General features: G+C 38.6%; 1 protein-coding gene and 1 non-coding gene across 4 annotated transcripts in view; one reads left to right on the top strand and one right to left on the bottom strand.

Moving 5' to 3' along the window:
- The window catches only part of fgd5a (FYVE, RhoGEF and PH domain containing 5a), a 93,131-nt gene that overhangs the window by 50,485 nt on the left and 15,534 nt on the right, over nucleotides 1–27,112 (top strand). For 2 of the 3 annotated variants that reach the window (XR_012051412.1, XM_061923802.2), the window contains exons 11-20: nucleotides 1,870–1,941; nucleotides 2,016–2,084; nucleotides 13,378–13,461; nucleotides 13,535–13,614; nucleotides 16,586–16,682; nucleotides 19,619–19,756; nucleotides 19,844–19,946; nucleotides 20,030–20,166; nucleotides 20,467–20,595; nucleotides 20,822–20,976. Coding sequence is in view for 2 of the 3 variants with exons in the window: in XM_061923802.2 (XP_061779786.2) it covers nucleotides 1,870–1,941; nucleotides 2,016–2,084; nucleotides 13,378–13,461; nucleotides 13,535–13,614; nucleotides 16,586–16,682; nucleotides 19,619–19,756; nucleotides 19,844–19,946; nucleotides 20,030–20,166; nucleotides 20,467–20,595; nucleotides 20,822–20,976 (1,064 nt within the window). In the remaining variant the exon portion in view is untranslated. The remainder of the gene's footprint in view (nucleotides 1–1,869; nucleotides 1,942–2,015; nucleotides 2,085–13,377; nucleotides 13,462–13,534; nucleotides 13,615–16,585; nucleotides 16,683–19,618; nucleotides 19,757–19,843; nucleotides 19,947–20,029; nucleotides 20,167–20,466; nucleotides 20,596–20,821; nucleotides 20,977–27,112) is intronic. The other variant, XM_061923803.2, reaches the window with a different exon arrangement.
- trnae-cuc (transfer RNA glutamic acid (anticodon CUC)) lies at nucleotides 20,236–20,307 on the bottom strand. The gene has a single exon. It is a non-coding gene; the product is annotated as a tRNA-Glu (tRNA).

Genomic DNA, 27,112 nt, shown 5'->3' with positions numbered 1-27,112 from the left:
CTTCAAGGTACTCAAAGCGCTTGGACACTACTTCCACATTTACCCATTCACACACACATTCACACACTGATGGAGGGAGCTGCCATGCAAGGCGCTAACCAGCACCCATCAGGAGCAAGGGTGAAGTGTCTTGCTCAGGACACAACGGACATGACGAGGTTGGTACTAGGTGGGGATTGAACCAGGGACCTTCGGGTTGCGCACGGCCACTCTTCCACTGCGCCACGCCGTCCATAATAAAACATCACTTACTGTACAATGCCTGCAGTCATTAGGATGCCAACTGCTCGGATGTTCATATATTCCCATTTAGATGCATGTGATGCGCTTTGACACTTTGGCTGTTAAAGTGTGCCAACAATTCATCCTCAGCCTTTTTCTATCCAGGTGAGAGGCATGATTTATGATCTACAATAAACATTCAAGGAGCAGGGAAGCGAGGAAACAGCTAACCACTCGATGATGTCAACATTACATACCAGCTTGTGATCAATAGTTTGTCTGCATTAGTGCTTATAATAACAACATTACCAATACTTTGTTGATATTCAAGTCACAAAATATAAATGGAGTATTACTGGAGTATGAGACACTCTTCATCTAAATGAGAATATATGAACATTTTAGCAGTCGGCATCCTAATCACAGCAGACATTGTACAGTAAGTGATGTTTTATTTTGTTTGTTGGCTCTCATGAAGTCCGCAGTGAGAAGAAATTAGTGATGAAGAAAAAAAAGCAAACGTGATGCGTTTTTTTTAATTAATGATCAAAACACGTAAATATTAAATATTAGTATAAATGCGCCCCTCACTACATTACATATATACTTACATCACGTATATAAAACCTTAATGGAGGTGTTTGGACGTTGATTAGGGCCTTTACAGGCAGAGTTGAATGGCTCCCATCGCATTTATTTAATATTTAGAATGCATTAAAAAAAATAACATTCATCGTCATGTCTCTCATAATGATTCTGAACGATAGGCAAAATTCCAAATAAAAGTGCAGTTCCCCTTTAAGGTTAGTGTTTTTCATGCCTACTATTGTTCTCTGAGTAATTTTACTTGATCAAGCCTTTTCTAACATTTCACACAACAAAATATTAAAACGGACATTGTATCGGATTGATATCATTATCAGTCAATACTCAAGGCTCCAATATCAAAATCGTAATGTGAGGGAAAACGTTGTAACAGGACACCCCATATAAAAACTGAAAACATTTTTCCTGGTTGTAAGCTATAATCATCAAAGCTATCAGGAAATTAAGAATTTAAATATTTTACTCTGTCTGTAGTGAATCCATGTAAAAAAAAGTGATTCACTTCTTTCGGTTTTAAATATATTTCAATGTATGGAGATGCACCTGTATGTCATTGCTGCGATGTCCTAATTTTTCACATTCAATGACACAGTTGAGGTTCTGTTGTGCAGGGAATGCGTGGTCCATTCTTTGGTAGTGATGAATATAGTTGATTTCATGCAAGGGTCCCATGTGTAGCTTTACAAAGTAGAGCTTTGTAAGATTAGGCAAGATTTACACCCTCCCTCAAACATGAGCTCTTTATGGAGGTAATTCAGAATATTACCCCTGCTGTGTCTCTCTCTCCTCTCACTGTCACGATCACCCTGATCCTCGCGTTGGCTTACCCCCTCTGTTTATCACGCTGCATTGACAAACACACACACAGGCACACAGGCTGACAGACAGTGTAAACACAGGCGCCTTCTATCTCCGTACCTCGCTATTCACTAGTCTTCGCTATCGCATCCCTTTCCGCCTCCTTCCCCTTCATTCAGAAACAAATATTTCATTCTATGGCTGGATGCTCACAGGCCATCTTTTCACTGTTTTCAATCCCAGGAGAACTTGCTGCGTATGGTCCACATAGAATACAGCATGAAGGGCAAGAGGGACCTCCTGAAGCCTGGCCGGGTGAGCGTAACCCTGCAAGATGGAAGGATAAACATAAACAGTTTCTAATGTATAAACAATGATTCTGTTGGCAGATGTTTGTTAAAGAGGGGACACTCATGAAGGTCTCCAGGAAAAGCAGACAGCCCCGACATCTATTTCTGGTAACTCTTTCCTCTTTTTATATACTGTTAAGTCGTTACCACATGAAGGGATATAAAAGTTGATGTCTAATCATCTAAAATAACCACTTGCCTTCTGCTACCCCTCAATTACCTATGAAGTACAGAGGTTAATTATCGCAGGAGCGAAAGAAGAGGCGTTTACCCCCAAAGCTAGATAATTAACGCCTCATCTCAGTTGTGTAAAATGAATATTTGTGTTTTTTATAGAGACCTATGTGCATTACTATTTCCTGACTGGGTAGCAGGTTGCTTGGCAACTACACACTCTGGCTTTTAACAGGATTCAGTGTTAATTAGTGAGATTTAGATCAGCCATAGTTGATTAGCCAGACTCACAATAGCTGTTTTTTATCAAGTTCCGATTCAAAGTGTTAATTGAGGTTTACCACTTTATAAATATCAAAAATTCAAACTCTTTACGTGCTTGTTTTTTTAATGCATTATAGTAAAGATGGGGAAACATTATTAATTTAAATATTTTTAAATGTCTAAATCAAGCACAGGTTTAGACAGTTGATGAGCTTTCCTTTCACACAATATATTTGCCATTTTTATTGTTTGTACATTTTGAAAAGTATTCATACTCTTGATCTCTTTGGGCAATTCTAAGGAACTGCATTCAGTATCAGCAATCAGAATTTGTGTTGTAGTTCATATTTTCGAGGCACAATGCTATATAAATAAAGAAATAATAATAATAAATAATGTATTAATCTTTACAAAATCCCAAGGGCCCCCTGTGTATGGGGCCTCAGTACAAAAACCCCACTTGGCCCACATTTTGACGCCGTTGAATATCAGTATATGCTCGATACCAGAGTGATTAAGTCACTATTTTTATTTTCTCAAAATAATTTTTTGTTGTTTTTGTTCATGTTTACAAATGAAGGGAATTATTCCCTGGACACAGGAGGATTATGAGGGCAAAACCAAAGGATTTAAATGAGTAGTAGATCATATTTTTTTACTTTAGTTTAATTACTGTGTACTATAGACTTTGTTTTGATCAAACAATTGTATGTACTAAAAAAAAAAAAAAGGAAATACCGTGTTTTCCAGACTATAAGCTGCACCCATAAGATGCACCCACTAAATTTAAGAAGAAGAAATATTTTTTTCATATATTAGCTGCAACGGACACAAGCCACAGATATGTACCGGTACAATGTAAAATTAGATATTTATATAGACATATTTTGTAAATATTTATTTACATACCTTAATTGTTTCCGAAGTTGCCTGTAACATGGCAGTAAAACAACTGATCAAACAAAACAGATAAGTCATTGATGTCTTTATTCATCCTTTATGAGATTAATAAGATTTTCTCCTTTTTTGATAAGGTTTCAATATATTTATGAGGATTCTTCTTCCTTGTACTTAGTAAACACTTTGAGATTGAACATTTTATTAAAAATCCAATGATTAGCAGCACCTTTTTATAAGCCACAGTGTTGGGGAAAAAGTAGCAGCTTATAGTCCGGAGAATACGGTAGTTGAAATATTGTGTTGATATTATTTAACTGTCAATGGCACTTACCATAAGTAAAGAGAAACATTTACAGTTAATACATGTGATCAGTATCAGTGTTGGTATTGGCCGATTTCACTCATGGATGATCGGATTCGATAGCATAAAACCCTGATCACCCAAACATTCCTAGCTAGTAGTTAGTTGTTTTCAGCTGACATGCTGCTATACAAGCTGTACACAGATTACTAGTTTCATTTCTATAGTATTGTTCATTGAGTAGAAGATATAATAAAATGGTTGTCGAAATGTGAGCGGTATACCCACTTTTATGAGATACTGCATACCATTGAGTCATTCGCGAAAACAATACATGCATGGGCCACATAAATATGGGGTAATTTGGGGCGGAGGTCAGTCTGCGACCATGGCGGGGCACATGGCCAAAGTTGTAAAACCGCCAACCACACCCACCAGTGAGGGCCTCCTCCTCTCTCCTCCCCTTTCAGGATTTGTTTTCCAGGGCCCAGCTTCCTTACAGGATGTTTGGTGTGGGTCACTGGATGCGGGCTTCCTGTGTATTGGGAGGGGACTGACAGCAAAGTGAAGGCCAGACTGCCGGTAGAATGCAGGGAGGGGACGGTTGAGGAGTTTGGGGGGACAAACATGAAAATAATAATATGTCATTTCATGTGCAGTTAGTTACAGTGTATCTAATAGCAAGCTACATAGGTATAAGCGCTTATGATTTTTCTAATAGTTTCTCGCTAGCGTCGTTGGCAGTGAAGGAATCTGCCATGCAGAGTTAAACTTTCAATTTTCATCTGATGTTTTTGTTTTTAATGTGTTTGCGGTTAACTTACAGCAGGGTCACACACTCTAGAACTATAGACGGCGTGGCGAAGTTGGTAGAGTGGCTGTGCCAGCAATCGGAGTGTTGCTGGTTACTGGGGTTCAATACCCACCTTCTACCATCCTAGTCACGTCCGTTGTGTCCTTGGGCAAGACACTTCACCCCTTGCTCCTGATGGCTGCTGGTTAGCGCATTGCATGGCAGCTCCCGCCATCAGTGTGTGAATGTGTGTGTGAATGGGTGAATGTGGTAAAACTGTCAAAGCGCTTTGAGTACCTTGAAGGTAGAAAAGCGCTATACAAGTACAACCCATTTATCATTTATCATTTATCATGTACAGTAGTCCCTTATTCTACAAACTTAATTGGTGCTGTGTCAGAGCTCTTAACTCAAAACACTTGTATCTCAAATCAGCTATTCTCGGTGAATAAATTGAAATCAATTAATCGGCCGCCCCAAAACAGCACATTTTTTGAAAAGAAAAAAAAACGTTTAAAAGTTTGAAAGAGCATCAGCCGCTACTGAATAGAATGTACTACGAACAACTACAGTAGCTTTATGAAGTAATATTATAATTATGTACCGCATTTACCTTGGAAAGTGGACTTCTACGGTATGTTCTTCAAGTAGCTTTTCCATCAAACACATCATCAGCAGCTTCGCTATGTTTTCATGCATAAATGTCATCGTTTCGATATTATTTTAAAAACTCTTGACAGGTTAGACTCATTCTGATTCAGTATGAATATCATCCACTTCTTCTTCTCAGCACTTTTCTTCCCATTTACTTTCTTCCTTCCCAAACAAAGAAAGGTATGTCCATTTCTAGCTACAAGCTAATGCTAGCGAGTAAGACCAGGGGCCGTATTTATCAAGCGTCTTAAAATGCCATTTTACACTTAAGTCCTGAGAATTTGCGAAATTTAGTCCTACTCTCAAACTTAAGAATAAAAGCTATTTATCAACTTTCTTAAGTCTAAGAATCACTTTTAATATCCACGATATTTAAGAGACATTCAGAGGTGTCCTACGTGGTTAGGAGTTGCCAGCGGGGGATGGCACTGAGGCGAGAGAGACGTGCCCGAACGTTCAGGGAGCGGAAGGATGTCCTGTCTTTGTTTGATGACGAGCAGCTGATCAAACGGTATCGTTTAGACCAGGGGTCGGCAACCCGCGGCTCCGGAGCCGCATGCGGCTCTTTGATCACTCTGATGCGGCTCAGCAGCTTACTTGCTGAACCCCCCAATTTTCCCGTGAGACTTCCGGATTTCAGTGCCTCTAGCAGAAAACTCCCGGGATTAATATTCACCGATTTTCACCCTTATAGCTATAATAAGGGCGTGCCATGATAGTACAACATTTGGCACTCTCTACAATCTGTATTAACAGCGTACCAGCCCAACACTTTTTATACAATATACATCTTCTGCTTGCACACGTACGTGACAGCAAGGCATACTTTGTCAACAGCCACACAGGTTACACTGACAGTGACCATATAAAACAACTTTAACACTCTTACTAATAATGCGGCACACTTTGAACCAAAACCAAACAAGAATGACAAACACATTTCGGGAGAACATCTGCACCTTAACACAACAGAACAAACACCCAGAAACCCATGCAGCCCTGACTCTTCCGGGCTACATTATACACCCCTGCTACCCCCGTGCGTCGGTTGAGGTGGGCGGGGTTTGTTTTCGGGGGTGTATAATGTATCCCGGAAGAGTTAGGGCTGCATGGGATTCTGGGTATTTGTCCTGTTGTGTTTATGTTGTGTTACTGTGCAGATGTTCTCCCGAAATGTGTTTGTCATTCTTGTTTGGTGTGGGTTCACAGTGTGGCGCATTATTAGTAAGAGTGTTATAGTTTTTTTATACCGCCACCGTCAGTGTAACCTGTGTGGTTGTTGACCAAGTATGCCTTGCTGTCACCTACGTGAGCAAGCGGAAACACCATACAACGTGCAGCTGATCAGGCACGCTGGTTGTAGTGGGTGCTATATGCTGTACCATCACGGCACGCATGATGCTGGCAAGCGCCATTCATTTAGAACCCGCGTGCCACACCAGCTTCCAAATTCCATTTAAAGGTGCAGGCAGCGTGTCTGAGACCCCTAGTTTATACATAGTACAAAGCAAAAAAAAAACTTTTTATGCAGTGTTATTTCATTTAAAATTTCAAAAAAATTTTGCGGCTCCCATTGTTTTTTATAATTTGCGAAACTGGTCAAAATGGCTCTTTGACTGGTAAAGGTTGCCGACCCCTGGTTTAGACAGAGCGGGTATTATTTTTGTCACAGATTTAATAAGGGGCGTCATCTCATCAGCAACATCACGCAGCAGAGCTTTCACAGCAGAGCTAAAGGTCATCATAATGCTTCGATATCTCGCCACTGGGAAAATGCAACAGTGTAACGCTGATGATTTGGGGCCATCACAACCATGAGTAAGCAGAATTGTTATGGAAACAATGATGGCCCTTACTGCTCCTCCTCTCGCCAGTTTGGTTTTCTTTTCGATTCCATGTTGATTTCTGCATGTGGCTGCAGTGGGCTAGTATATATAGAGCCACCCACACCAGTTTCAAATTAGTTGCCTAATTAATGAATTGGAAAGAAAATGAAACATTTATTTTTGATTCATTGCCAATATTGTTTGTTTGTTTTGTATTATTTTGTAGTTTATTGTCAAAATATACACTCCCATTGTCCACTTAAATATTTCTAAGATATTTCTTTATTCTTAGACAAGGGATTCCCTTCCGTGATTGGTCATTTCTATGGACACAGAAATGACGTCACCTAAAATTCCGTTTACGGCACATAGTAATGTCGTAATTCAGCTCTGAGTGTGACACTTAAGATTCAGTTCTACACTTCGCTGAAAGTGTGAGTAAGACGCTTGATAACTAACTTTTAAGTGCAGCTTTCAGCGAAGAATTTCTTTACTCATAAGTCAACTCTTAGCAGACTTCTTAGGAGTAATTCTAAGACGCTTGATAAACACGGCCCCAGATTTTTTGGTCAGATTGTACTGGTTTCACTGTGACATTCATTCCGCCAACTAATGACGGGGACACTTGTAACTCAAATTTTAGGTTGCAACTTCAAACATAACAAATAGCCAAGAGACAGCATTTAAGTTGGGGTACTCTTAAATTGAGGTACCACTGTATATCTATTCTTGTGGCGACGTCTCTCTCTCACACACACACACACACACACACACACACACACACACACGCACGCACTCACACAATGATTCCTTTTACTGACTCCAGTTCTTAAGAGTCACTTACTGAAATGAATCGGGTACTTGATTCACTTAAGTCACGCGTCATAACTTCTACCCCCCTGACTTGCCCCATATTTAGTCACATGTTAACTCTTTCTCTGCTTTTTTTAAATTAGCTTACGGTATCAGTTAACAAAGACGACTGCCATATTTAGTATTAAAAAAAAAGTTGCAAGTTTTGAATGATTCATTCATGACTCGCACTTCTCTAACACACATCGACGCCACTTCTTCTTGCCTTCCTTGCGCTTCATCAATCACCAGTCAGGACTCAGCCTGCACACATTCACAGCCTCACAGACAGTTTGAAATTAAAGAACATATCACCCTTTTACAGTTGGACCTCAACTTAAGAGTACCCCGACTTAAGAGCTGTCTCTCAGCTAATTGTCATGCTTTAAGTTGCGTGCAAAAATTTGAGTTACAAGCAACACTGTCATTAGTTGGCATAGTAAATGTCACAGTAAACCCCGTACGATCTGCCCAAAACATCTAGTCTTCCTGGCGAGCATTAGCTTATAATAAATCGACATTGATTGATTGATTGAGACTTTTATTAGTAGATTGCACAGTACAGTACATATTCTGTACAATTGACCACCGAAATGGTAACACCCGAATAAGTTTTTCAACTTGATTAAGTCGTGGTCCACGTTAATCAATTCATGGTAAATATAACATAACTTTGTTTTCCAACCATGGGAATGAAGAAAGTTTGTGTGAAGGTCAATGCTGAGAAAAAGTGGATGATATTCATTGAAATATAGAAAGAAATCATCAAAAACATGACAGAGCATGCCGTAGTCTTGGGGAAGCTATTCAAGAGTATATCACTGTTAGTCTGCACCATACTGAAGCAGAATGAGTCTAATGCCAGCCAAGTATGTTAAAATAATATCTTAACGGTGGACATTTATCCATGAAAATATTGAGAAGTTACTGATGGTGTTTTTGACGGAGAAGCAACTGTCAGGGGATGCCGTAGATGCCACTTTTCTTGGTAAATATTCTACATTCTTACTTTACTTAATAAATGGTAAATGGGTTATACTTAGGGGTGAGCACGGTGGCACAGGGGTTAGTGCATCTGCCTCACAATACGAAGATCCTGAGTAGTCCTGGGTTCGATCCTGCGCTCGGGATCTTTCTGTGTGGAGTTTGTATGTTCTCCCCGTGACTGCGTGGGTTCCCTCCGGGTACTCCGGCTTCCTCCCACCTCCAAAGACATGCACCTGGGGATAGGTTGATTGGCAACACTAAATTGACCCTAGTGTGTGAATGTGAGTGTGAATGTTGTCTGTCTATCTGTGTTGGCCCTGCGATGAGGTGGCGACTTGTACCCCGCCTTCCGCCCGAATGCAGCTGAGATACGCTCCAGCACCCCCCGCGACCCCAAAAGGGACAAGCGGTAGAAAATGGATGGATGGATGGATGGGTTATACTTATACAGCGCTTTTCTGCCTTCAAGGTACTCCAAGCGCTTTGACACTATTTCCACATTCACCTATTCACACACTGACGAGCCATCAGGAGGAAGGGTGAAGTGTCTTGCTCAAGGACACAACGGACATGACAAGGATGGCGGAAGCTTGGGGGTCGAAACAGGAAACCTCAGGTTTCTGGCACGGCCGCTCTACCACCCGAGCCATGCCGTTCAGTAATCAAACTAATGTAGTTGTTACTACTACATTCTATTGTATTGTTTTAAACAATATTTTGTAGTCAACATTTTTTTTTAACTGTTCAAATTGTGCTGTTTTGAGGGGGCAAGGTTTGAATTAATTTCAATAGTAGAAGTTGATTTGAGATACAAGTGTTTTGAATTAGGGCAGCATGGTAGGAGAGGGGTTAATGTGTCTGCCTCACAATACGAAGGTCCTGGGTTTGAACTTGCGCTCGGGATCTTTCTGTGTGGAGTTTGTATGTTCTCCCCGTGACTGCGTGGGTTCCCTCCGGGTACTCCGGCTTCCTCCCACCTCCAAAGACATGCACCTGGGGATAGGTTGATTGGCAACACTAAATTGGCCCTAGTGTGTGAATGTGAGTGTAAATGTTGTCTGTCTATCTGTGTTGGCCCTGTGATGAGGTGGCGACTTGTCCAGGGTGTACCCTGCCTTCCGCCCGAATGCAGCTGAGATAGGCTCTAGCACCCCCCGCGACCCCAAAAGGGACAAGGGGTAGAAAATGGATGGATGGATGGTGTTTTGAATTAAGAGCTCTGTCACAAAACCAATTACCGTATTTTCCGGACTATAAGTCGCAGTTTTTTTCATAGTTTGGCCGGGCTCCAGTGCTTCTTTATTATGCACTTTCGGCAGGTGCGACTTATACTCCGGTGCGACTTATACTCCGAAAAATACGGTAAGCTTGTAAGTTGAGGTACAACAGTATATTGTCGAATCAATAGAGCTGACAATAATGCAAAGTGTTGCTGACTGATACCTCTATCCCAGGTGTGTCAAACTAATTTTAGATCGGGGGCCACATGGAGAAAAATCTACTCCCAAGTGGGCCGGACTGGTAAAAATAAAGACAACTTCAGATTGTTTTCTTTGTTTAAAAACAGAACAAGCACATTCTGAAAATGTACAAATCATAATGTTGTCGGGGGTTTTTTACACTTACATGTTGCGGCTAATAGTATTCTACCTTTATTTGTCGTTATTTATACTTTCTGAATAAATGATGTGATAATGTTCATCAGTCAACTCATTGGTGTTCATTTTCAATCTATCAAAAAATGATATCAAAATCAAATAACAGAATGTTATTTATGTAGTTTGCTCATTTTCCTTGACTGGTGCACTAACGTCATGCGGTTTATTTTTTTTACAAATGTAGCATCATCTACAAAGATACAACAAATTGCTTTTGCGCCATCTAGTGGACACATTTATAACAGCAGTTTCTTTCATTCAAACATTTCAGGTACATTTTTATACTTAGCAAACTCATACCGCGGGCCGGATAAAACCTGATAAGGCCCGCGGGCTGTACGTTTGACACCCCTGCTCTAAATCATTAGAGTGAGCGGAGAGGGAAAAAGAGACATGTACAAACGGTGAAAGGTCAATAGAGGAAATGAGATGGCACTGCTGATGGTAGTTTGAGGTCAAGTTGGTTGTGGTTTGAAACGGCGGTGTGAGGAATCCTTGAGTAAATTAGAAGCCACTCAAGGTGGAGCAAGACACCAAGAGAGAAACAAGGATGAGAAATATATCTGTGCTTGGCGGAAAGTCCATGGGCCATGCACAGATATATTTCTCATCCTTCTTTGTTGTGTTGTGCAGTGTTGAATTTTGCCTGTTCCACTGCTTCTTAGTGTAGGTTGAGAATGCTGGGAGAGCAAGGGAGGCCCAGAGCCCACAGCAGGGAGGAGAATTCCTGGATGCTGTCTTTATGGCCCCAACGGATGTTTAGCACACACATTAGGTGTGACCAATTATGTCATCTTTTTTCTTTTTTTTTCTGTAGAGAAATGAAATACCTCTCGTGCGTAACACAATGGACTCTCTGTGTGTTCAAACAAAAAACAATACCCCGTGCTTTAGAGCAAATAAACACATTTATTGCCTTTTTGTTGTTGTTTTGTACATACTGTACATGGGAGTTTGATGCTGCCCAGTTGCTTGGGGGAGCTCTGGGAAAGGGAAATGACTTAACACTTGTCAGTGTAGCAATAGAAACAAAGGTGCTGTTGCACGTTGAAATATTCATATAGCTTTACTACCACCTTCTGGAGATTGTGGGTACTGCATAGGTGAAAAGTATTCATTGAAAACTAAACACTTTGTTTATATTGAATGCAGGGCATCCCCTCGCTATACGTAGATTACGCACTGTGCGTGAAGAAGGGCATCTAAAATGTCAATTAATAAAAGACGGGCCGTTTTATGAGTATTTTTAGCCCATTCCTGCTCCGCCACTGATAAATATATGATGGAACATTTCCCAAGAAATATTGGGTTTGATCCCCAGTCCAAGTTTTGCGTATTTATGATGAAAATAAATTGTTTTACACTATAAAAAGTTTTAGAGCAATTTACCGTATTTTCCAGACTATAAGGTGCACTTAAAATCCTTTTTTTCCCTCAAACCTCGACAGTGCGCCTTATAATCCGGTGCGCCTAATGTACGGAATAATTCTGGTTTTGCTTGCCGACCTTGAAGGGTTTTTATTTAGTACATGGTGTAGTAGATGGCAGTCAAACATAAGAGATACGTGTAGACTGCACTATGATGGCAATATGACTCAAGTAAAAAACACCAACATTGTATATGTTCCATTGAAAATATAGAACATTACACACAGCACTCAAAAATCTATCAAAATGTTTTAGTACAAATTTGGTAAGCTATGAAGCCGCACCGCTTGATGGATTGTCGCCACATGAAACATACAAGTATTATGGTGTGTGTATAAGGTAAGACATATTATATGGCGTTTTGTTTCGCAATATTATGCAAAAGCAACTTTTCTTACCTTCTGGTCCCTGCTGATCTGTATTTGGGATCTGCATAAATCCTGAAAAATTGCGCGCCTCTGCCTTTGTAGTCGATAAGCTTCTTCTTTTTCTCTATCTTCTTGTTATGGGACATTCATCCTCCACTGTTGCCATTTCTAATATAAAGTAGTGTAAAGTTCTTACTTATATCTGTCTGTAAACTCGCCATGAAAGCGCTAAAACATACCGGTGTAGTGAGTTTACATTATTCACCCAAGGAACTTTAGTTATTGGAGAGTCCCGGTCGGACGGTTTTTCACGCGACACATTTCCGGTTTTGTTGTTGTTTCCGGATGAGGATGATGCTGCTCCGTTATTAATTTAAGTAAAGTCTGAATGTCATTAAAACAGTTAGCTCCGTCTTTTGACACTTCTTCCACTCCCGTCCTTGCACGTTACATCGCTACAACAAAGATGACGGATAAAAGACGCTGCCGAAGTTCAGCCACGTAAATAAGACCGCCCACAAAACAGGGCATACGGAAGCGGCTGTCAGAAAGATATGTAAAACATAATCTATGCAACATTTTGACCAAAGAACCACCATTACATGTTATTTAGACCACAAGGAAGTGTTTTCAATTTAGAAAAAAAAAAAATCATAATATGACTCTTTTAATGTGCCCCATAATCCGGTGTGCCTTATATATGAAAAAATATTGAAAATAGACTATTCATCGGCAGTGCGCCTTATAATCCGGTGCACCCTATGGTCCGGAAAATACGGTATTTTAAACTAAGTATGGTATTAAGATTTAATGCAAGTTGATGTCTTATGTTGAACTTGTTATTTTGCACCATTAAACAATTTTCTCTCCCATTAATTAGTTATAGTGCAAAACATGCACCAACCTAATTCAAGTTTGATTGAAAAAGTATTCAAATTGTTTCACATTAAAAGTGTTAAAAATGTTTTTGATGGTGGAGCCCTCCAAAACAAATTCTGCTTAGGGCTGATATGATGATAATAATAATAATGACGATGGTGATTATGTGTATTGCCTGCCTCTCACTCAAAGTCAACTGACATAGGCCCCAGCTCAGGATCAAGGAGTATAAAATGGAAAAATTGTAACTATCATTTATTCCTGTTTAAATGAGGTACATTTATTTGGATTTGTTTGCTTCTGTCTGTCTCCTACAGATGAATGATATAATGCTGTACACCTACCCACAGCAAGATGGGAAATACAGACTGAAGAACACGTTGTCTCTGTCTGGAATGAAGGTGCGTTCCCATTTTAAGATTTGACCACATCAGACAAGATTTTTGACTAATCTGTTTCTTCTGGCACACACAGGTGAGCAAACCTGTTCTAGATAAAGTGCTGAACTGCCTTAAGATTGAGGTGTCAGACATCACCATCATACTCTCTGCCAGGTAGGTGAAACGTTTAAAGACCATTATCGTAATATGTTTTTCCTTTACAAAGATACAAATTATCCGTTTTGATTGTGTGTGTTTTTTGTTGGTTTTTTTTACTAATTCAGGGGTGTCCAAAGTTTTTGACTTGTGCTAATTGGGCTAAGAAAATTAGGCCTAGGGCCAAAAGCAGACTGCATGTAAAGTAACAGTAATATATACAGTACAGGCCAAAAGTTTGGACACACCTTCTCATTCAATGGGTTTTCTTTATTTTCATGACTATTTACATTGTAGATTGTCACTGAAGGCATCAAAACTATGAATGAACACATGTGGAGTTATGTACTTAACAAAAAAAGGTGAAATAACTGAAAACATGTTTTATATTCTAGCTTCTTCAAAATAGCCACCCTTTGCTCTGATTACTGCTTTGCACACTCTTGGCATTCTCTCGATGAGCTTTAAGAGGTAGTCACCTGAAATGGTTTTCACTTCACAGGTGTCATAGTTTTGATGCCTTCGGTGACAATCTACAATGTAAATAGTCATGAAAATAAAGAAAACACATTGAATGAGAAGGTGTGTCCAAACTTTTGGCCTGTACTGTATATGTATATGTATATGTATATATATATATATATATATATATATATATATATATATATATATATATATATATATATATATATATATATATATATATATATATATATATTAAGTTAAAGCACCCATGATTGCCACACACACACTGGGTGTGGCAAAATTATTCTCCGCATTTTGACCCATCACTCTTGATCACCCCCTGGGAGGTGAGGGGAGCAGTGAGCAGCATATATATGTATATACATATATAGTCAAGGTTTCTGTGGTTTATCCGTTATACATATACATATATAGTCAAGGTTTCTGTGGTTTATCCGTTATACGGTGCTCAATACCGGGGGAGAGCAAAATATATACGTTAGGTCAGGAAAAAACACAGAGGCGGTATTATCCCTACAAGCCTGTTTCGCAGGTTTCCCTGCTCGTCAGGGGATTTTAAAAAACCCTGACGAGCAGGTTTCCCTGCGAAACAGGTTTGTAGGGATGATATAGCCTCTGTGTTTTTTCCTGACCTAACGTATATATATATATATATGTATATATATGTATAAGCATATTAGATTAATATAGTGGATATTTAATTAATGATTAATATTTGTGGCTATTAAGAGTATGTGAAAGTTATACTACTACCTTGTGTACTTCCGTAACAACCTACTTGATGTTTTGTAATCAATTAGAAATGACAAGCAGCTAAAATGCGCCAAACATGGACTGTGGAGAGTGTTTTGCATTTATCCCATCATGCATTATTGTGGCTTTACATTGGTGTAATTTTGAAATATGTATAGTGCGGGGATGGGTTTTTTAATATCCACAAAGTTCCTTGAGCAGGTTGTGTTATGTGTGACCATTTGTGTTGACTTTTTATGTTGGTTGCAGTTTGCGCCATGATTGGGAAAGGTTGTGTACATTGGGTCATATAAGTAAAGGCTGTGCTGTGTTCAATTTCATGCGAAATTCTTGATCATTGGCCTTATATTAGGGTTGTATGGTATACCGGTATTAGTATAGTACCGCGATACTAATGAATCATATTCGGTACTATACCGCCTCTAAAATAGCTAAACATGCTTCACTACACACTGTAGCTCACCACCAGCGTGAAAATGTAAACAAACGCCATCGGTGGATCTACACCTAACATCCACTGCAATGATACCAAGTACAGGAGCGTATCTAGTCGGTACTACTATGATTACATCAATATTTTTGGGCATCACAAAATCTTCTTATGTTTTTTTAAATATTTGTATTATGTTTATAAACTCAGGAAATATGTCCCTGGACACATGAGGATTTTTGAATATGACCAATGTATGATCCTTTGGTATCGGATTGATACCTAAATTTGTGGTATCATCCAAAACTAATGTTAAGTATCCAAACAACAGAAGAATAAGTGATTATTACATTTTAACAGAAGTGTAGATGGAACATGTTAAAAGAGAAAGTAAGCATATATTAATAGTAAATGAACAAGTACCGTATTCTTCGGAGTATGAATCGCTCCGGAGTATAAGTCGCATTTTTGGGGGAAATTTATTTGATAAAACCCAACACGTGAATGAGCTAAATAATATTATTCGATATTCTACGGTAATGTGTTAATAATTTCACACATAAATCGCTCCTGAGTATAAGTCGCACCCCCGGCCAAACTATGAAAAAAAACTGCGACTTATAGTCTGAAATATACGGTAGATTAATAATTCATTTTCTACCACTTGTCCTTAATAATTTTGACAACATAATAGAATGGAAAATGACACAATATGTTACTGCATATGTCAGTAAACTAAATTAGAAGCCTTTGTTTTCTTACTTACTAATAAAGGACAAGTTGTCTTGTATGTTCACTATTTTATTTAAGGACAATCTTGCAATAAGAAACATGTTTAATGTACCGTAAGATTTTTTTGTTCAAATAAAGCCAGTAATGCAATTTTTTGTGATGCCCTTTATTTAGAAAAGTATTGAAAAGTACAGAAAAGTATCGAAATACATTTTGGTACCGGTACCAAAATATTGGTATCGGGACAACACCTTATATATTCACATTGTCCACAAGGTGGCGGCAATGCCGTAGCGATTATAATGGCAAACATTTACATTGAAACTGTTGGCACTTTGCGGTTCAGATTCCTTTTTTATACTTGTGACGACTCGCGGACCAAACCAAAGACGCCGGACGTCTTTAACAATTTAATGTTTGGTATGAAAGTTGTACTTTTCAAGGGTGTAGAACGGCTTTGCATCATACAAGGAGCTTTATAGAATGCTTTGGTTACCTTATTTAGCTACACCAAGGGAAACTCCTCTGAGTAAGGTGCAGTGCAAACCTACATTGCAGCAAACTAATCATAAACATTGTATTCGTCAGCTCGATTGGAGAGAGGGAAGACTGGTTCCATACATTGAGTCGGGCCATTGCAGATCACGCTGCAGGGCTCTGTACATTTGGAGGATCCTGCAATGAGGTGAGAGAACAGAGGTTACAATGTGATGACCACAACTGTTGTTAGTTTGGTGGTTGAGCAAACAGTTTTACAGTTGAAACTAATATAGATCAACACAATTACTGGGATTATTTTTGTCTATATTCATGTCGCACGTTTCCCCTTTATGAGGATAATAAAACAGAATTATTTTGACATGATCCTACAAGTACTAGGGATGTGCTGATCGATCGGTCACCGATCAGTATCAGACGATTTCGATGAAAAGTATGTGATCGCCATTGCCGATTAATGCCTTCTATCCGGTAAACAATTATGGATTTATTTTTAAGCCCTCGTAAGAAAAATGGCGAGCAGCTAATTATGTGTCTCCTTACTCGTTTGGAGCCGCTCCTCTAGACTAATAATAATCACTCCCATAACTGCAAATTAACTGCATTTGTTAGTATCTTAAATATTGTTATCTTTGGAGGACGAGGCTTAACATGACAGGAGCAATCACGCTAATAGTTAAGCCAACCGCTAAACTAGCTTTAAACAACACGAAGAAATAAGTGCTTAGTGAACTTAAAAGAAGTGTAGAGGGAAACCACATTACAGCAGAAAGTAGGCCGATAATAACAGGGAATTAACGAGTCGATTAATAAGAATCTAGAGCAGGGGTGTCAAACTCGTTGTCATTGAGGGCCACATCGCAATTACGGCTGCCTTAAGAGGGCCGCTTGCATGAATATAAATGTACACGGCTTTGCCTCATGGTATTACATGATTGCCTATGCATTTGATAATTGTTTTAATTTTTTTACAACATTGTTAAAAATATATAGATTTTATAGTAAAAAAAACCTGGCAGCTCAGTTGCCAAAATGTTACTGTAAAATTCAGTGTTTTTTTATAGCATATTACCGTAAATTGAAAATTGATAACACATTTATGAAAATAGAAATAAAAAAATAGACGACTGAGCTGCCAGTGTTGTACCGTGAAATTTACAGGTGTTGTCTTTACAGTGTATTACTGCAAATGGTGAGAATTGGTTCCACCGTTTTGTTTTTTCACAGTAAAATTATTTTGACATTTGTCATTTTTACAGTGTACAATTTGATGGGTAACCTGCTGCTTTGAAATCATAAGTCAAGCCGATATTTAAGTATTTATTTTTATTTCAACAAAAAATGTTTGGATTGTATGAAAATATAACATTTGTTGCAATATTAAATACTATTAAAGTGTGAAAGATATGCAGTCGCATGAAGTACATGTATTTATTTTCTGTCAAAATGGAAAGGATGAATACATTTAGCAAGAAAAGATAAACATATATTATTTCAAGGCCTCCGCGGACCACATAAAATGATGTGGCGAGCCAGATCTGGCCCCCAGGCCTTGAGTTTGACATCTGTGGTCTAGAGAGAGGATAATATAACAACAACTGTTGGTGTGTCAGCATTGTCACAGTCAGTACACAACACGTACCATATTTTTCGGAGTATAAATCGCACCGGCCGAAATTGCATAATAAAGAAGGAAAAAAACATATAAGTCGCACTGGAGTATAAGTCGCATTTTTTGGGGAGATTTATTTGATAAAACCCAACACCAAGAATAGACATTTGAAAGGCAATTTAAAATAAATAAAGAATAGTGAACAACAGGCTGAATAAGTATACGTTATATGACGCATAAATAACCAATTGAGAACGTGCCTGGTATGTTAACGTAACATATTATGGTAAGAGTCATTCAAATAACTATAACAAATAGAACATGCTATACGTTTACCAAACAATCTGTCACTCCTAATCGCTAAATCCGATGAAATCTTATACGTCTAGTCTCTTACGTGAATGAGCTAAATAATATTATTTGATATTTTACGGTAATGTGTTAATAATTTCACACATAAGTCGCTCCTGAGTGTAAGTCGCACCCCTGGCCAAACTATGAAAAAAAACTGCGACTCATAGTCCGAAAAATACAGTAATAGGAGGGTGGATAGATCCGAAGTGCCGACACCAAGGGGAGTAGAGGTAGAAATCTTTAGGCACCTTACAATTCGATTACGATTACGATTCAGGAGCTACGATACGATTAAAAATGCATTATCGATGCATCTTAAATTTATGTATATTGATGCAGTTTTACATTTCTTTTCGTATGACTAAATACGCGTTTATTACTTGCAACTTTTAAAGTTAAATTAAGTCCAACATTTATTAAATTAGTGTGTGCAAAACTGGAACATAAGTGCCCTATAATAAAGGAACTGCTCAGATCTCTCGATGAGGTGGCTTGTTGCAGTCAGCCAAACTTTAGAACTGTCTGCATTACTTTATTTACAATAAATACATCGCTTATCAATTATTAACGTTTACTAATCGATTTTTATAATCATCCATGTCCAAATTACACATAAAAATCGATTATTTCCCCTCACCTCTAAAGGGTAGTATCAGTACAAGACCGATAGTAGAGGGATTTCGTTATTTTCTCAAAATCTTTTTTGTTGATTTTGTTTTACAAACTCAGGGAATAATTCCCTGGACACAGGAGGACATTGAAGTGAAAAAACAAAGTTTTTCAAAAGTAGTTTGTATTTACCGTATTTTTCGGAGTATAAGTCGCACCGGAGTATAAGTCGCACCTGCCGAAAATGCATAATAAAAAAGGAAAAAAACATATATAAGTCGCAATGGAGCTATGAAAACTATGAAAAAAACTGCGACTTATAGTCCGAAAAATGCGGTACTTATTGTGTATTATTGTATGTAACAAAATAGAATATGGAAGTAGTTTAGATATTGTGTTGGTATTGTTTAACTGTCAATTGCTTTCACCATGAATGGGTAGTAATAAGGGATATTGTCATAAAGTCAAAAAGAGGTGTACTGTATGTGTGTGTTTGTTTTTGTTTTTTTATCCCTGCTTGCTCCTATAAGTGCGATACATGTTAACAGTCGCGTGAGAAGCTGTGGATGGCCTTGGGCGAAGCTGCTCCAGTTCTGGTGCCTGTTTCTCATGTGATGATGTGCATGAACTGCACTTCTGACTTCAGCCTCACTCTCCGACGACATCACTGTAACGCCTGTGGCAAGGTGAGAATGACATGTTTATCACTGACAAGTCGAATCGATGGACTGTGTCTATAGTTTTCCGGTTCTGTCTTCTGTGCCTTTGCACAGGTGGTGTGTCGAGCTTGCTCCAGGAACAGGTATCCACTTAAGTACCTCAAAGACAGGGTGACCAAAGTGTGCGACCACTGCTATGCCGAGCTCAGGAAAAGAGGTGTGACGCATACATTTCTGAAACTAAAAAGCTGTTTTTTTATGTCCTAATTGACAAATTTTATTAATTGTGTTTGAGCGTAGGCTGCAGTGTGTCGGGGGCATGCGGCAATTCAAGTCCACGCTCCCAACGGGCCAGTCGTCCCCTCTCGGCCGTCTTCCAAAGTCTGCAGACACAAAGTCTTTGGAAGAGCAGGAAGAGCACAGCCTCTCTCAGTCAAGTTAGTTACATTTGCTAAATGAGAAAAAGCAACGATGTGCTGTGTAAGATTTTGTTTGAAAAAGACTCATTCCCTGACCGGGAATCGAACCCGGGCCGCGGCGGTGAGAGCGCCGAATCCTAACCACTAGACCACCAGGGAGCTGTTAGTTGCTGCTTTAGAAATGTATGGCATTCGCAGCAGCTGTTTTTAGGCTGCAATGTGAGCGTGTTGCCAGTAGAGGTCACTAAAAGCATCCACAAAAAAGCTTTGGAAGAGTCTTGTCTTGCTTTACTGAAATGCAGTTTTTGTTGATCGCAGTTGCCTCTTGAGGTGGAGGGCTCCACCATGAGCGGCATCTTGCAGCGGCGAAAGAAGAGCAAGAGGAAATGGAAACGTCTGTGGTTCCTTCTCAAAGACAAGGTGCTCTACACCTTCACAGCCTGTGAGGTGAGGGGGCACAGAGTCTCCCACACCAGCACCTAACCACACACACACACACTCATACACACACACACACTCTCATAACCTCTCAGTCATAAATGCATGCTTGTTACCACATTTCAAAACACTTTTCAATGACTATTTAAGGGATGCTCTGTGCTCTCCCTGTTCTTTTTACAAGATGTTATTGGATTACTTTTAAACTCACTGACATATTTGGACATTCCTCCAGGATAAAGTGGTTTCAGAGAGTCTCTCGCTGCAAGGCTTCACCGTCAAGCTGACCGAGAGGCCCGAGGGCGATGAGACCAGCAACGTGTTCCATCTGTACCACAAGAAGACCCTCTACTACACCTTCAAGGCTGATGATCATCACACAGCACGCAGGTCAGCTCTGACTTTATTTTTGAACATATCAAGTCAAAATCAAAAATAGCATTCTTGCCTTGTATTTTAGTGACGTCTTTTACAAAAGGTAAACATGGTAGGCTATACTGTTGGCCACAAGTGTCAAACTCAAGACCCGGCATATCATTTAATGTGGCACGCCAAAGCCTTCAAATAAAGTACTTTTTTTTCTTACTAAATGTATTTTTTCTAATTTGTCAGAAACAAATACATGCATTCAAATGCATCTCTTTTAAATGTTATTATTATTTAATAATGCAACAAATATAATAGTACCATACATTTCAAACTTTTCTTTTCTTAAGATAAAAATTACAAAAATAAATACCGTATTTTTCGGACTATAAGTCGCAGTTATTTTCATAGTTTAGTTAGGTGCGACTTATACTCTGGAGCGACTTATGTGTGAAATTATTAACACATTACCGTAAAATATCAAATAATATTATTTAGCTCATTCACGTAAGAGGCTAGACGTATAAGATTTCATCGGAATTAGTGATTAGGAGTGACAGATTGTTTGGTAAAGGTATAGCATATTCTATATGTTATAGTTATTTGAATGACTCTTACCATAATATGTTACGTTAACATACCAGCCACGTTCTCAGTTAGTTATTTATGCGTCATATAACGTACACTTATTCAGCCTGTTGTTCACTATTCTTTATTTATTTTAAATTGCCTTTCAAATGTCTATTATTGGTGTTGGGTTTTATCAAATAAATTTCCACAAAAAATGCGACTTATTCTCCAGTGCGACTTATATATGTTTTTTTCCTTCTTTATTATGCATTTTCGGCCGGTGCGACGTATACTCCGGAGCGATTTATACTCCGAAAAATACGGTAATTATTGTCCGCAAATTATGTGTTGTTGTTGAGTGTCGGTGCTGCCTAGAGCTCGGCGGAGTAACCGTGTAATACTCTTTCATATGGTGGCAGCCGGTAGCTAATTGCTTTGTAGATGTCGGAAACAGCGGGAGGCAGTGTGCAGGTAAAAAGGTATCTAATGCTTAAACCAAACATAAACAAAAGGTGAGTGCCCCTAAGAAAAGGCATTGAAGCTTAGGGAAAGCTATGCAGAACGAAACTAAAACTGAACTGGCTCCAAAGTAAACAAAAACAGAATGCTGGACGACAGCAAAGACTTACTGTGTGTGGAGCAGATGGCGTCCACAAAGTACATATGTGCATGACATGACAATCAACACCAAAAATAATATGTTACTTTAACATACCAGGCACGTTCTCAGTTGGTTATTTATGCCTCATATAACGTACACTTATTCAGCCTGTTGTTCACTATTCTTTATTTATTTTAAATTGCCTTTCAAATGTCTATTCTTGGTGTTGGGTTTTATCAAATAAATTTCCCCCAAAAATGCGACTTATACTCCAGTGCGACTTATATATGTTTTTTTCCTTCTCTATTATGCATTTTCGGCCGGTGCGACTTATACTCCGAAAAATACGGTATATGCTTGACTTACAATTTCAAAGCAAGTTATCCATCAAATTGTACACTGTAGAAATGACAAAAGATTTTACGGTAAAAAATTAGCAGCCCAGTTGCCTGAATTTTTGTGTAAAAAAAACAATGCCACCGTTTTTTCATTTACAGTAACATGGCTCTAAAAAACAAATTAAATGTTACAGTAAAACTGGCGACCAAGTTTTTACTGCAGAATTAAAGTATGTTTTTTTAAATTGTATGTAAAATATATAATAATCAAATGCATGAGGTGAATCCCTATACATTTATATACATAAAGTATTCACTGTTACAAGCACAGCCTTGACTGCGATGTGGCCCTTAGTGAAAACGAGTTTGACACTCCCTCTGTAGGCTATAGGTGTTAGAAGCTACACAACAGCTAAGCACACAAGCTATACATACATAATAGGTGTTCTTAATTGGAAAAAGCACCACATTTATCAATACAAATAACAATTACTTACACATACAAAGTTTGCAAGGCAGAAGCATATAAAAAGTATCCAGTAACAAACGTGTTGGCATCATTCAACTTCGTGCCCTCAACTTAATGAATTATTGTGGCCACTAGGTGTCACCATAGCACCTACCCTTCCACTTCAAAGCATAAATCTGTCATAAGTTTTTTTCATACTGATAATTGTTATCTGAGTATTTTCACTTCATCAAATCCTTTCTAGCTTTCCACACTACACAGTGATACTAGCATGTACTATGATTCCTGTTGATATCTTATCGGATTATTGAAATAATAATAATAATGACATTGAATTTAAAAAATCTTTAAAAAAATAAATACAAATATGATTAATGAATTCAAAATAAAAACAATTTAATACAAAAAGCACTCAAAGCTCCAATTTTAGTATTGTATTGGAAGTTAAAAATATGTATCGAAACACCCCTAGCCCCAGTTTGAGTGTATAGTGCTAGATTCAAAGTATTTATCCTCATTACCAGAGAAGAATGGTTTTGCTGAGCTGTTAAGATACAATGAAGACCTGAATGAGACTTCTGCCAGTACAAAACAGTCGTTAGGATCACCCTCGTTAGCATTCCATTCAGTTGTGGAAAAGAGTGACGAGGGTGATTCCATGTCCATGGACTTCTTGTAGAGGATAAATGGGTCCAGCACCATCTGTAAGTCTATGAGCATGAACTAATAGAACCTGCTTTGAAGTGTTCAAAGTACAACCCGCAGATAATTTGTTTACGGCCTGCGACACATCTAAAAATACTATTACAAAACGAAACAGAATAAGTAGAATAAAATGGCAAACAGCTCTAATGTGATGAGGAAAAATAAATGTTTTAAAAAATCTATATATAATGAGAACATACATACTGTACATACATTAAAAAGCTCCACAAGTATAGTCAAGATATACCTGATAAATGTTTTAACTGTGGGACAGAACAAGGTGCACGTTTACATTGCATTTGGTTGCGTGGACAAATACAAAAATGTTGGCAAGAAGTAAACCAATGCATTAAAAACATTTTACAAACTCAATTACCATTGGTCGCACGGTTGTTTATATTTGGTTTGTACCTAGAAAATATGAAACTTAAAGGGGAACATTATCACAATTTCAGAATTGTTAAAACCATTAAAAATCAGTTCCCAGTGGCTTATTATATTTTTCGAAGTTTTTTTCAAAATTTTACCCATCACGCAATATCCCTAAAAAAAGCTTCAAAGTGCCTGATTTTAACCACCCGTCCATTTTCCTGTGACGTCACATAGTGAAGCCAACACAAACAAACATGGCGGAAAGAACTGCAAGCTATAGCGACATTAGCTCGGATTCAGATTCGGATTTCAGCGGCTTAAGCGATTCAACAGATTACGAATGTATTGAAACGGATGGTTGTAGTGTGGAGGCAGGTAGCGAAAACGAAATTGAAGAAGAAACTGAAGCTATTGAGCCATATCGGTTTGAACCGTATGCAAGCGAAACCGACAAAAACGACACGACAGCCAGCGACACGGGAGAAAGCGAGGACGAATTTGGCGACCGCCTTCTAACCAACGATTGGTATGTGTTTGTTTGGCATTAAAGGAAACTAACAACTATGAACTAGGTTTACAGCATATGAAATACATTTGGCAACAACATGCACTTTGAGAGTGCAGACAGCCCAGTTTTCATCAATTAATATATTCTGTAGACATACCCTCATCCGCTCTCTTTTCCTGAAAGCTGATCTGTCCAGTTTTGGAGTTGATGTCAGCAGGCCAGGGAAGCTAGGGTTGATAGCTCGCTCGTCTGCGGGAACAAACTGCCGCCATTGCTTGCCGTGCTAGCGAGGACCTTTGTCCCTGAATTGCTCACACACTCCGGCAGATTCAATGGGGGTCTGGCGGCAGATTTCTTTGACTTTATCGTTGGAAATGCATCTGCTTTGAGTGTCGCAGGATATCCACACATTCTTGCCATCTCTGTCGTAGCATAGCTTTTGTCGGTAAAGTGTGCGGAACAAACGTCCAATTTCTTGCCACTTTCGCATCTTTGGGCCACTGGTGCAACTTGAATCCGTCCCTGTTCGTGTTGTTAGACCCTCCGACAACACACCGACGAGGCATGATGTCTCCAAGGTACGGAAAACAGTCGAAAAAACGGAAAATAACAGAGCTGATTTGACTCGGTGTTTGAGAAAATGGCGGATTGCTTCCTGATGTGACGTCACGTTGTGACGTCATCGCTCCAAGAGCGAATATTAGAAAGGCGTTTAATTCGCCAAAATTCACCCATTTAGAGTTCGGAAATCGGTTAAAAGAATATATGGTCTTTTTTCTGCAACATCAAGGTACATATTGACGCTTACATAGGTCTAGTGATAATGTTCCCCTTTAAAAAGTATCAACAACATTTTGTGGGGTTAAGTATATTATTGGCCAAAGGAGTAATACTCTTTACATGGACAAATATCAGAATCAGAACCTCAAATCCTCAGTGCCATTCCATGTTTTGTTTTTGCATTGTTATTATCAATAGATCTGGGATCCTTTTATTTTGCATGTGTCTGAAAAAAACTTTGACAAATGTGCTGAAATCTGCTGGGGATGTGTATAAGCTGAAGCCCTCTGCAGCAGATAACTCTCAAATCTATGCTTTTTGTGTATATTCACATCTATATATAAAATAGACAATGATTGAGTGGGATTCCAACATGACCTGACCCCTTACCATTATCTGTGTTTGGAGTGTATCTGTGTTTGTTTTATTCTTCTTTTTTTTTCACTTGCTCGACGTGCTATGTTTGCAGTTGAAAAGTAAAATTTAAAAAATATGTTGGTTTGAAAAGAAAAGACCAGATTGGTTTTGAAAGTGAAAAATATATAAATATAAAAAAATATAAAAAATATTTGTGATTGATTCAATGCCCTGAGAGTTGCTGGGTTGCATGTGACGTCACGTCAGGTTGCTGTCGCCTTGGATACGAGCACATGGAGGTCAAACACGGCGTATTCTTAGCAAGTAATCGATTGAAAGCACTGCAATAATAAACTAGATCAGGCGCTGTTGACAAAAATTGGATCGCGGGCCGAAAGCCGACGGCATGTAAAGTAACTGTGTATGTGCGTGCGTGTGTGCGTGTGTGTGTACATATTATATTAATATAATGGATATATCATTAATAATTAATATAATTGAATATTAAGAGTATGTGAAAGTTTGACTCCTACCTTGTTTACATCCATGACAACCTCCTTGAAGTTTTGTAATCAATCAGAAATATCAGGCAGCTAAAATGTGTCAAACATGGATAAGTGTGGAGAGTGTTTTGCATTTTTCCCATAATGCTTTGTAATGGATTCAAATGGGTGTAATTTAAAAAATGTTATGGTGCATTGATGTTTTTATAATGTCCACAAAGTTCAGTGAGCAGGTTGTGTTATGTGTGTTTGTTGACATTTTGTCTTGGTTGGATTTTTTTGATTTTTTTTTTTTTTTTTATGACAAGGGAAAATTACGTGCATTGGGTCGTATAAGTAAATGCTCAGCATTTACACATTGAGTTAATTAAAAGTCATTGACCTGAAGTACTTATGTTGTCCGCTGGATGGCAACATCACAGCAGCATCAAATTAGCCAGACTTTTAAAATGAATGCAGTCTCCCTGAGGGCAAGATTCCTCATTAAACTCTCAAATTGAAAACGTTGGCCGGTTGTAGTTTGGACACTCCTGAATTAGATTAATAAATCTCTTGTACGTTGCACATTTCATAGTAACGGCATACTGGATACTGCAAAATAGTGTTGGAAACCAAACATGGCTGCATAACAGCAAAACATTTACTAAGTTCACATAAAAAGACTGCAGACATAAATGAAAGATGACAGAGAAACAGGACAACTGCAAAACCAAAACTTCCATTAATCCATTTTCTATACCACTTATCCTCATTAGGGAGACGATCACTGCACTTGTTAACGCCATTTAAGTAAGTTATTTACCAATTCACGAGTAACTCCAACGTTGTCTTTGTTAGATTTAATGCATAAATTGTGGACTCATCCTTATGTAAAGAAATATTTGTGAGTGTAGAAAGAAGTCCACTTTGGCGATGATGAATCTTTGAAATCTTTTAAAGAGTGTGGCTCCACTACAT

Source organism: Nerophis lumbriciformis, linkage group LG28, assembly GCF_033978685.3.
Source record: "Nerophis lumbriciformis linkage group LG28, RoL_Nlum_v2.1, whole genome shotgun sequence".
In the NCBI taxonomy this organism is placed as follows: Eukaryota; Metazoa; Chordata; class Actinopteri; order Syngnathiformes; family Syngnathidae; genus Nerophis; species Nerophis lumbriciformis.
This window is presented reverse-complemented; position numbering and strand designations above follow the sequence as displayed.